This window comes from Lampris incognitus, chromosome 11 (assembly GCF_029633865.1).
Source record: "Lampris incognitus isolate fLamInc1 chromosome 11, fLamInc1.hap2, whole genome shotgun sequence".
NCBI lineage: Eukaryota > Metazoa > Chordata > Actinopteri > Lampriformes > Lampridae > Lampris > Lampris incognitus.
In genome coordinates this window covers 33,497,703-33,510,303 of record NC_079221.1, presented here as the reverse complement: position 1 = coordinate 33,510,303, position 12,601 = coordinate 33,497,703, and the positions used below count along the sequence as shown (strand labels likewise).

At 41.3% G+C, this 12,601-nt stretch overlaps 1 protein-coding gene across 1 annotated transcript in view; it reads left to right on the top strand.

Moving 5' to 3' along the window:
• tmem163a (transmembrane protein 163a) overlaps window positions 1-12,601 on the top strand; it is a 116,522-nt gene that overhangs the window by 1,571 nt on the left and 102,350 nt on the right. Inside the window, exon 2 of the mRNA XM_056290065.1 lies at window positions 10,571-10,690. Within this exon, the coding sequence (XP_056146040.1) occupies window positions 10,571-10,690 (120 nt within the window). The remainder of the gene's footprint in view (window positions 1-10,570; window positions 10,691-12,601) is intronic.

Below are 12,601 nucleotides of genomic sequence, written 5' to 3'. Positions count from 1 at the left end.
GGAATTTCATATGACCGTCATGAGTACATGATGTGTGCCACAGAGCTCATGAGCAAAACACCTGATCATCAGGATTTTTTAAAAGTGAAATCGTTTTTGCCCCATAATTTACAATAACTTGAAGCTGCATTATTACGTGATTTTAGAGGACTGGGCAGTTTTCAGTTGATGTAATATATTGATATGAGATACATCAAATTGGATACTAAAGTATACAACAAAAGTGGAAGCACAGTTACAACAAAAGCAATTTTTCCTGACTCTGAGCCACAGTCAAACACGTTGCTGTGAACAAATGTGTGCATATTCCATGTGGCTGCTCACTTATCACTTCTCATGCCAACGAAGGTGAAGATGAACACTATGTCACTGTTTTCTCCTGCTAAAACTTGCATTAAAGATACAGATATAGTCTAACATTCTCAGCAAGCCCAGTCTTGAAACTGTTAATTATGAAGTTATTCATGAGATATTACCTATCAAACTATCAAAATATCAAATCCACTGTGTTGACCCCTGGGAAACAGGGAACAAGCTGAAAGAAGAAGAAGATTCATGAGATATTACCATGGGGCAACTAGAAAAGGAAATAGATGCATTTTATCACAAGGTAACACAACAAACCATGTGATTATATAGACCAGTTGCAGATCATAGCATACTTCTGGGTGGTGTGTGACGATTTCAATAAGTTCAATCAACAAACAGTTGGTGTTTGGATAGCGAGCAGTCTACCAACTTAATGTCCACTCATCTTTAATGATATTAACAAATCTCGTATTGCTTAGTGATGACTGTGTTGCATGCTGATTTTGCTATTATAGTATAGCGGACAGAGGAAACTGCTTCTTTTGAAGTTATAAACAGAAGTAGATGCAAGTACGCAGTATGCAAGCACACTTTTATACAGACAGGCATTAAACCAATGTATACACACTCACAAGGAACACATTCAGTTCAGTTCAATTCATTTCAAAAGAGTTTTACTAGCATGGGAAACATACGTTTACATTGCCAAAGCAAGTGTGAAATAAAACAACAAATGTGGATACAATAAGTAGAGATCTACTAGAATAAAGAAATGTGTAAACAGAATGTGTCGCATTGCAACATTGTAGCCACATATATAAATAAAAATCGGTAAATTTAACTTAAAAATACAAACAAAAATTGTGATTTTTCCGTTAAAAGTATATGTATATAAATGTAAGCACAGATAGGTTGAAATTAAATTAGAAAAATGTGGGTAGGGCGTCCGGGTAGCGTAGCAGTCTATTCTATTGCCTACCAGCATGGAGATCACCAGTTCAAATCCCCATGCTACTCCGGCTTGGTCGGGCGTCCCTACAGACACAATTCGCCATGTCTGCGGGCAGGAAGCTGGATGTGAGTATATGTCCTGGTCGCTGCACTAGCTCCTCCTCTGGTCGGTCGGGGCACCTGTTCGGGGGGGGGGACTGGGGGGAATAGCGTGATCCTCCCACACGCTACGTCCTCCTGGCGAAACTCCTCACTGTCAGGTGACAAGCGGGTGGCGACTCCACATGTGTCAGAGGAGGCATGTGATAGTCTGCAGGCCTCCCTGGATCGGAAAAGGGGGATGGAGCAGCGACCGGGACAGCTTGGAAGAGTGGGGTAACTGGCCAACTACAATTGGGGAGAAAAGGGGGGAAGATTAAAAAATAGATAGATAAAAACGTGTGTAGATAAAAAAATATAAATACTAATATGCAATTTTTTAATAAATACCAATATGCAACATATTTCTAGAACTGTATTGAAAGGAATCTGTTCTGCATGTACAGTATGTCTATGTACAGTGATCAGTACAGTGTCAATGATCAGTGCGGGAATACATCGATGATTGACACATGATTGACAGTCTTCTCGTTGGTGGCATTCCATTGGCCGCCCTTTTCCGATCACAACTACTCTCTAATCTAGCTGCTGTGTTTGCACACGGCTGTATTTCATCCAGAAGATAATGGAAGATTTTCACCCTCTCTCTCAGTCACTTTCATGTCCTCCTATAGCTCCACCCTCTGCTTGGCTTCTTTTTAGCTGCATCTAGTATATCTCTCCTATTTAGGCCTATCTAAAGGCCTTGTGGAAAATTCCTGAATACATCTGATCACACCATCAGGGTTTACCACACTTTCTGTGGTGACCCACATTTCAAAGTTTTTCTTGCCCTGCAGCCCATAGTTTATTTTCCCATTTGGTTAATTTAAAAGAGCTATTAAATGTCAAGTTTTATAATAATAATAATAATAATTTATTTGTGGGCGCCTTTCAGAGCACTCAAGGACACCTGACAGAACACAGTAAAAAACAAGCAGTATTGTATCAGACAGCATAAAATCAAAACAAAGCAGGGTAGACAATAAAAAGTTAACACAACAGATGAGTATAAAACCATCAAGTGTGTATCAGACTGAATATGCCAGTTTGAAAAGGTACGTTTTGAGATAGGATTTGAAGGTTGGAAGAGAGTCAATGTTGTGAATGTCTTGTGGGAGAGCGTTCCATAGACGGGGGGCAGAATGATTGAAGGCTCTTGACCCCATGGTAGTCAAGCGGGCCGATGGTGTAGTGAGTTGGGGCGCAGAAAAGGATCTGAGAGTGCGGGAGGGCGTGTGGATATGGAGTTCAGAACGATATGAAGGAGCTGGGTTATTAAGGGCCTTAAAGGTGAAGAGCAGGATCTTGAAGTCAATACGGTACTTAACAGGGAGCCAATGGAGTTGCTGAAGAACAGGAGTGATATGATCTATGGAAGGAGTTCTGGTAATGATACGGGCAACTGAATTTTGGACCAAGTGAAGTTTATGAAGACACTTGAGGGGAAGACCAAAGAGGATAGAATTGCAGTAGTCAATACGGGGTGTAACCAGGGTGTGAATGCGTATGGTGGTGCTGTTAGGTGTAAGTGATGGGCGAAGACAATTAATATTGTGTAGGGGGAAGTATGCAGACATAGTAACATTGTTGATGTGAGCTTCGAAAGATAATGTGCTGTCCAAGATGACACCCAGACTCTTAACCTGAGGCGATGGAGGAACTATAGAATTGTCAGTAGTTACGAAAAAAACTATCAGGTATAGCCAAAGTAGATTTAGTACCTACTAGGAGGACCTCGGTTTTAGCAAGTTTGAGGAAGTGGTATAAAAACTAGGATTTAATTTCTAGTAAATAGTCAGAAAAGGAAGTGGGTTATAGCTATAGATATAAATGTAGATATAGATCAATCAGTCGATAGACGGATAGGTAGATACATGTATAGATTATTAGACAGACAGTTGATAGATATATAGATAGATGGATCCATACATACATACATACATACAGTGTATGAAATAAATTTTAAAAAAAAAGATTTCCACCAAAAAGGCTTTCAGGTTTACAAGCATTCTTGATAAACCTACAGTATCTATCTATCTATCTATCTATCTATCTATCTATCTATCTATCTATCTATCTATCTATCTATCTATCTATCTATCTATCTATCTATCTATCTATCTATCTATCTATCTATCTATCTATCTATCTATCTATCTATCTATCTATCTATCTATCTCAGTCAGCCTGTGTGCCTGCCCCCTGTGTCAGTGTATTGGTTCATCCACCATTTAGTTTGTGTGGCGAGGCTCACAGGACAGTTACCTGTACACTCTCTGGCCCCGCTCTAACTAACTCACATGCACTCATTTACCTATCTGAATAAAAGATGAGTGTTTCAATTTGCTTGTTATTTAGACTGATATTATGGGGAATGGCAATGATGGAGAGTATTAAGATAGGCAGTAAGGGGGAGAGGCCTCCTGTCCATTCATTTAGATGAGAAATTAATTTTCCATCCCTTGATTTCAAGTTGTGGTTCCCAGGTGTAATACATCAGGTCACAAGTTTACTGAAGGTCTGATTACTATGGAAGTCTTGGTTAGGTATATAATTAGCAATTTCAGTTGGAGGGTTGTTAATTACTTTGAGGGAAGAGGACTGTGTTCGTGACACGCACACACATACAGAGAGAAAGAGAGAGGGCGGGGGGCATGCAAACGTCTCCAAAGACCCACATTCCAATTCATATATTAATTCACACACACACACACACACACACACACACACACACACACACACACACACACACACACACACACACACACACACACACACCCTATCTTGAACACAAATATACTGCAGTCTATGTGTGTGTGCACGTGTGCATGTGTGTTTGTGCGTGTGTGTGTGTGTGTGTGTGTGTGTGTGTGTGTGTGTGGCAGCACATGCCTTCTCTGCTGATTGCCCTGCCATGGATCATGTGAGCAGTATGAGGCGGCATTCCATTGGGCTGTCTCACTTCCCCATGTACTGCACGCACACACACACACACACACACACACACACACACACACACACACACACACACACACACACACACACACACACACACACACACACACACACACACACTACACTCCAGTTCATTCACCATTTTGGTTTGCAGCAAAATTATGCCTCGATTTTGTCCACTGGGAAATCATAGAGAGCTCAGTTTGTCTATTTGAGCTACTTTTCACTATGTCATGTGCTGCTAGTTAAAAAAAAAAAAAAAACCAAGGTCTTTTATTCAAACATATAAAATGCAATATTTGCCGGGAAAAAAAAGAATTCACATAAACCTGGAAAGTTCATTCTTTAAAAATGATAAACAAATACAATTCAGATGTCTGCACAGTTGCAGTCAGAATGAGAATCTGTTTCATGTTTCAAGGTTTTATTTACCAGGAGTTTCACTTGATGTGTTGATCACTGACACTAATACATAAAACGACACTTGGATAACGTAATAAATTATAAGAATAAGTGATCAGTTTGTTTCTCTCTGTGTACTTGAACATTTGATAAGTTTTATTGTGTGATATGAAGGGCATGATAGTAAATGGGGACACCAGATTCTTTGTTGCAACTCTTCAGCTAAACAATATCCGGTTTATATAGCTGTGCCGACCTTCCTTGAGCAATATTAAACCCATGCTCATGGAAAAATCACCCTCTCCCCAGCTGCACTGTTGACAAAGGCTGACTCTCGTATGGTGTCACTGGCAGATGAGGTTGCTTTGGGAAGATCACAAGGTTACCCACTCTTTTGCACATTATTGGTGGGGTGGGTGGATGGAGGACAAAGGGAACATGCCAGAGCACTCATATGGAAACATAATGTGACAGGGCTGACAGCAGGAAGAACATGCTGCATTGATCATACAGAAAAATAGTTTCATATTTTGTTAAGTTTTGCTGATTACACCATCATGTAGGGGAGTACCATGGCAGCAGGAGAATTACTATTACTACGACTAAGGTTTATAACACGTTTTATTATTATTATTATTATCATTATTATTGTTATTATTATTATCCATCCATCCATTATCCGAACTGCTTATCCTGCTCCCAGGGTCGCGGGGATGCTGGAGCCTATTCCAGCAGTCATTGGGCGGCAGGCAGGGAGACACCCTGGACAGGCCGCCAGGCCATCACAGGGCCCAGTCAGATTCCCAGTTGCGGCATTGGGTTTTAGTGTAATGCGCACGCGCATTCACCGTGGTTTGTTGATACAATTCTTTCGAGGTGTGAATCTCATGTTGGTCTTTTTCTGCAAAATATCATCGATTGTGAGTGCATTTATGATTATTATTATTTATTTATTCCCCCCCCTTTTCTCCCCAATTGTACCTGACCAATCACCCTGCTCTCTGAGCCACTCCCTCTGCCGATCCAGAGAGGGCTGAAGACTACCACATGTCTCCTCCAATACATGTGGAGTCGCCAGCCGCTTCTTTTCACCTGACAGTTAGGAGTTTCGCCAGGGGGACGTAGCGCATGGGAGGATCACGCTATTGCCCCCATTACACCCTCCCCCCCGAACAGGTGCCCCGACCGACCAGAGGAGGCGCTAGTGCAGCGACCAGGACACACCCACATCCGGCTTCCCACCCGCAGACACGGCCAATGGACTACATATATGTACACTCTCGTTCGCATTCTGACTCGGCCAACTCGATAATTTCCAGGCTGCGCCGGAAGTGATTTGGACAACTGACAACAGCAGCGAAACAATGGCAGTTAAGGACTTTAGTCACATTATCCAAGAAGCATGCCATACGTCAGTGTGGGGGATTCGAACCGGCGATCCCCGTGTTGTTAGGCAACGGAATAGACCGCTATGTTACCTGGATTCCCATAACATATATTTTTAGACACACACACACACACACACACACACACACACACACACACACACACACACACACACACACACACACACACACACACACACACACACACACACACACACACACACACAGAGTCTTTCCTTTTGTTAGTCATCTCATGCTACCAGACCCAGTCCAAATGAGCAACAACAAATTTCAGCGGTGATTTGTGATCGTCTGATGGACGAGGATAAATCACCCTGTAGGGGGGTAATTATTGCCTTCCACAGCCAGTAGCCGGCTATACATACCGTTTACCAAGCCCCATACTCCCCGAGTTCATCAGTGTATCGCTTCACAGGCTTGTCACCTGAAACGGTGGGAAGTAGTCCCTGTGATTTTATCTAAGAGAGATGTTTGGGCAGTAGATAACAGAGAACATTAACAGCTCATTTGGATGTGAAAAATTCAAGAATTTATGTTCACAAAGTACTGACAAAAATGCAGAGTCAATTTTTTTTTTCTTCCATTCTCTGGCGATGTACCAGCTCCAGGCAGATTAACGGGTGGGCGGTCTGGTCTCACTGTAAGAGAGGACTTGTTCCTGTTCACCAACACTGATATAGGGCACCGCTGTGCCCAGAGGAGACTTGTGAATAATCAAACTTTGTGGCGGTTCCCTTCAACTCCATGTCTGGTGATGTGGACAACTCTGCAGTGAACTCTTACCGTGAGGTGCAAAGTATCTTACAACCGATATTTTTAAACGTTCCTCGTCCGCAGAACTCCCCTACTCGCCTGGTAGCTCGGATCTTCCAGTTCAAGTTGAAAGTTTATTGAAAGCCAAGTAAGTTTACAAATGCCAGAAATGTGTCTTGGTGTGATGCTCAACATAAAGGCACAAAGACATGAACACAATGTTTAGAAATACATTAAAAACTAAAAGTAGCTGACCAGTATCTGTGAGCCATTACCTATGTACCTAAGAATTTCAAAAAATCTGGGCGTCAGGGTGGTGTGGCGGTCTATTCCGTTGCCTACCAGCATGGGGACCGGCGGTTCGAATCCCCGCGTTACCTCCAGCTTGGTCGGGCGTCCCTACAGACACAGTTGGCCGTGTCTAAGGATGGGAAGCCGGATGTGGGTATGGGCAGAGGGGGTGGAGCAGCGATCAGGACGGCTCGGAAGAGTACTTTGGGGGGGTCTATATCTCCTAAACCAGTGGTTCTCAACCTTTTTGGGGTCCTGGACCCCCTGCGTATTTTTGATCTACCCTGAGGAACAACAGACCTGTAACAACAGAATTTTTATGCAGTAACTTTTAACAATGCAAACGGGAGCGATATCTCTTATTAAAATACAATAAATTACACTTGTGAATTAGATGTAATTAGAAAAAAAAGTCCTGTTACCCTTTATAGTTTAGGTAGATAAAGGTCTCAGTAACATTTGAGTAAAATAATCCTATTTCTATAAATGTCATAGGATCTTTTTTTAAAGATATTTTATTTTCACGGACCCCTTGCAATTACACCACGGACCACTAGGGGTCCGCGGACCCCCGGTTGAGAAACACTGTCCTAAACTATGTATAATATGAAAATACTTGCAAGCACCTAAGGAAATTAAACAAGTTATAACGAAATTATGAATGCATCGTTCTATACAAAGTATAAAAAGCAGCAACTGACAATTACAAATATTGCATGTAGTGTGTCTCCACTGTCTCCACCTTGTAGTATTCACTTAGTTGGTTGTGCAATGATAAGCGAAAAACATTGCCATTAATATAGACATACTAGATACACATCTCATAGAAAGAGGAAGAAGGATGTGGTAAGAAGGTTGTTGTATGGAAAAATGGAAGGAAGGAAGAAAATAGAGATGGAGGGTGGAAGGGGCAGTTCCAATAAGTAATGAGAGTCAGTGTGGTTACCCATTGCTTGGCCTGAACTATTGGCTTTATGGCGCTCAGTTCATCACAGTAGTGAATAAAGAAACCTTTGTGCGAATTCTCCATTCATTGCTTTCCATCTCAGTGGCCATTGTTTTCAGTGACATTCACTTTGAACGATAGTTTCCCTCAGAATAATGTCTTTAGATATGGTAACTTAAGGTCAATTGTGTAACAACCTGAGTTTTTGTCAATTTGGTCATGCCAAGTCAATTTTGAAGTCAAATTAGCATTTATTCTAAGCCTCAACTTTTATATTTAGCCAAGTAAACTTGCAGATAAAAAATTTATTAATTGGTGAGAAGAAACAAGACACAGACATTGCAACATGTCAAAAGTAGGATAACTAAGAGTATCTAAGAATATGTAGAAAAGAGTTGCTAAGAGCATCTGTAGGAATATGTAGTGGGCAGGCGTTCAGGGATTTGTAAAATAACTTGTATCCTTGTACAAAGTGCAATAAAACAAAAAAAGAAAACTGACAGTAGAAAATCTGCAAGTACAATATGTACCAGGTGTTGTACACCCACTGAGTACTGGGTATGTATCATGGATGTATTGTATGCTTAGATGAATGGAAGTATTTCCTGTGTTAATATGTTTCCATCCAGCTTTAGAACACATTTCAAATGAATAAGTAAACGTCACAAAAAAGGAAAAATCATGCCAATTAAGGTGCTCTTCCATCAGATCTGTTGAGAGGAATAAAGCAGTTTGTGTCCTACATATGTCCATACTTCCACATCCATGAGAAACATGACCCACAGAGATGGCCGGTTTGAATCCCCGTGGTACCCCTGGCTTGGTCAGGTGTCCCTACAGACACAATTGGCCATGTATGTGGGTGGGAAGCGGGATATGGGTATAAAAAAATGACCCAATTAAAATCAAGAGACAGCTGATCATGCGACTAAATTTATATTTAAATTTTTTTGTCATTATTATTTGGAAAATGCACTTCCATCACAATTGATCGCATTACCTTATTATCTACCTCAAGTGAGCGTATAAACATTTATGTGAATTTGGGGCATTTTATTTGATAATTTGCCATTTTTTTCAAGCTTTTTTATTCGAAATGACAAAATTCACCCACAAAAAAAGTAGGACTGAAACAGTATAGGAAAGTCAATAGATGACTGCTATTTAACTGGATTACCAATGTTCAACTGTCACCAAGCAGCCGTGCTGCTGAAGTACCCTTTGGGAAAACAGTGACTACTTAACAGTTCAAGGGTGCTGTTCTGTAACTTACCCTGACCTCTGACCTCCCAGCTGAGGGAGGGGGTGGGATAACATGTCCCAGGTACTTTACAGTTAAAACCCCAGGGTTGTCCATCCCAGGTCATCCTCTGTGTGGAGTTTGCATGTTCTCGCCGTGTCTGTGGTGGGTTCTCTCCAGGTACTCCAGTTTCCCCCACCATGAAAAACACATGAATATTAGGGTTTATACTGCTGTCTGTGCCCTTAACTGAAGCATGGCAAGATGAACTGGAGTTGGTCCCCGGGTGCTGCACGGCAGCTGCCCTCTGCTCTTAGCTACACAGCTAGGATGGGTTAAATGCAGAGTGTAATTTCCCTACGGGGATCATTAAAGTATATCCAAAAAAAAAACAACCTTATGGCAATGCTAAGATCATAGTGTAACTCCAGAATCCAGGCGTCAAACAGATACACAGTCACCAAAAAAAGTTTTAAGGCACAGAGTTAAAGAAATAAGAAATCAGATGTGTATCACAGAAACAGGAGTCAAACACCTCAGTGAAGGCTCCAAGTGAGGGATAATCCACAACGATGCGGTCTAATATGGAAAAATAATGACTGAGGTGAAGAACTTCCCGATGTGCAGCTGAAGGCAGTGATTATTTTTCAATAGAAGACCTCCTCGGAGTGAGTTATTTAGCTTATTACAAGGCTTAAGAGACGTCAATAAATTGACAGAAAATCATCATTTGAAATTATTTTGACTGGACTGCTTTCTGTGCATTTAGCTTGCTAACATTAGCCTACAAAGGCTTCGCGAAGCGCATTAATTTGGAAGGGAACAGGAACGGCGATGAGGCCGCAGCTTGACGACTGTCTGCTTCCCAGAAACAACTGACCACAAGAACACTTTAACTGACCAATCAGAGTCGAGTCTTCAACATAGCCGTGTAATACAACAGATTTATTCCAGTACGGTTGATGTCTCGACTAATCAGTTTACATCACAGATGGTTCCGATGAAGACTGTTAAATCTGCTTTGGAAACTTTAAGTAAGTGTGCGTGGTATATACTCCAAAATATAGGCCTTGGAAAAAAAATGTAATGTAATGAATTGTGTTTTTGTTATGTTTTTTTCCCCCCTCAATTGAGTTTTTGGGTTTTTTTTGTGTGTGTGTCTCTCTCTCTCTGCAGGCCTCCTGGAGAGCAGCATGCGTCTGAAGCCTCACGAGGCTCAGAGCTACAGGAAGAAGGCTCTCTGGGTCTCCTGGATCTCCATCGTAGTCACACTCATACTGGCCGTGGCCGCTTTCAGTAAGTACAGACCATTAAGCTGTGATGTACCTTCAGAGAAGCAGTCGTTTCATTCGCCTGCCGAGGGGCGACCCTTATCGACTGTCATGGTTTTGTGAAAATGCAGGATGCATTGCTCTCTTCACCGTACCGTTTTTTGTTTTTTAAATCTTTTTAATCCAGCTGTCTAGAAGGGACAGAGCTGACCGCGGTTGTTTGTTTCTAACTGTCGGGAGCGCCGAGAGGAAATGTTGTCATCCAGACTCTCAACCTCTGCCTGTGGTCGTGGGGAAAACATAACAAGACAAGTATCACATGATAAGCTTTCACTGCATCCTCACTTGTAGATGTTGTTAAAAACCTTCTTTTTTTTTACACAGCGTTAAAAAAACTGCAGTATCCTGTCCTAACTGCCATACAAAGCTTAACTGCTGTCGCTATTTTTGCGTATTTTGAGAGTCAAAAGTCATGGGTAGGACTTTTGATTTTATCTGATTAAGTGTTTTGTTACCATTAATGTAGTCTAGCGATATATGGTGCTCTCTACTCTTGTAATATCATGATGAGTGGCAAAGCAGGAGATAATTACCCAGGTAGTTTTTTGTTGCTTCGTTCTTAGTTTTAAGGAGTCCCTGCTATTTGTCTTTATGTATTAGTACAGTCATACTGACGCTAATGGATTTTAGACATGAAACTGATGGAGGTAGACAGTAATGAGATTACTGTTCATTTATACCTATTAGGCAATGTATTTGATGGGTCATTTGGCATCGTATTTTCGGTGGGATTAGTGAGAATTCACTGTGGGAGCTTCTGGTACCGTGCACTGGTTCTTTATTTTAGGTGGAAATATACAGTGTTATGCATATGAAGTGTTGGTGTGCGGCCTCTAAATACATGTACGAGAGTTGACGTCCCATGTGGACTTCACACATGGAGATCTTCACCATGTAAGATATTTGTGGCAATGAAACAAAGTGAAAATAAAAACAGCCTGAGGATTTAATCCGATTTGCAATGTCAGAAATGAAGTTGAGACTTACAAACAGCAACGTATTTCATTCAAAGTTGATAGATTGGTAACGGTTGGGTTAGATATTGACATCTTGATCAAGGCTTCGTCACATGATGTTTTCTTCCGCAAAGCCTCGCAAATTGCTGGTTCAGACTTGAAAACATTTATTGGTACGCAGCTCAACAATAGTTTTATTGTCATGTCTGCATGTCTATCATGGGGAGGGTTTCTTTCACACTGTCACAGAAATTAGTTTCGGTTAGTTTCGGTGGCGTGTAGCATTAACGTAACAGCATTTTTAACATGTTGGTATGTTGACCGCCACTTCTCAACGGTATGACGCAAAAACATGTATGGCTTTAACTAATCCCACTAATCCTGAAGTGTGGTGACACACTACATACGATGAAGACAAAGGAAACATAACATTCAATGAATCCGAAACAGAGGCTTTGGTATAAGATAACAAAAGCCTGTAACTAACCTTGTTGTCTGACATGTTAACTTGAAGGAATCAGTTTGGTCACAGCTTTGATGGCACATTTGTTCAACAGCTGTCCTACTGTTATGTCTTCCCGAAGAGAGAAAATTAGCTTTTTTTCGCTGTGCCTTGTACTTTGCATGCTTTATCTTAATCCTTGTGTGGAATTTGTGCATGTGTAAGGTGAGCACTAAGTGTTAAGAATTACACAGGAGAAGGTCTGTGGACTTAAAACATTACATGTTTTCTTATGGAAATGATTTGTTTGGAAGTAAGAGCCGGTGTGCAGGAGTACCTTTGCATGTTTTGTGGGCTGACTTGTGTAATCTATTTAACAAATCGCCAACAACATCCCGTTTTCCTAAGGGCGTCCTGTTTCACTGGGTAGGCCGAAACAGTTTGAGAATCCGTAAATCCAGTATCGTTTTGGTAATAC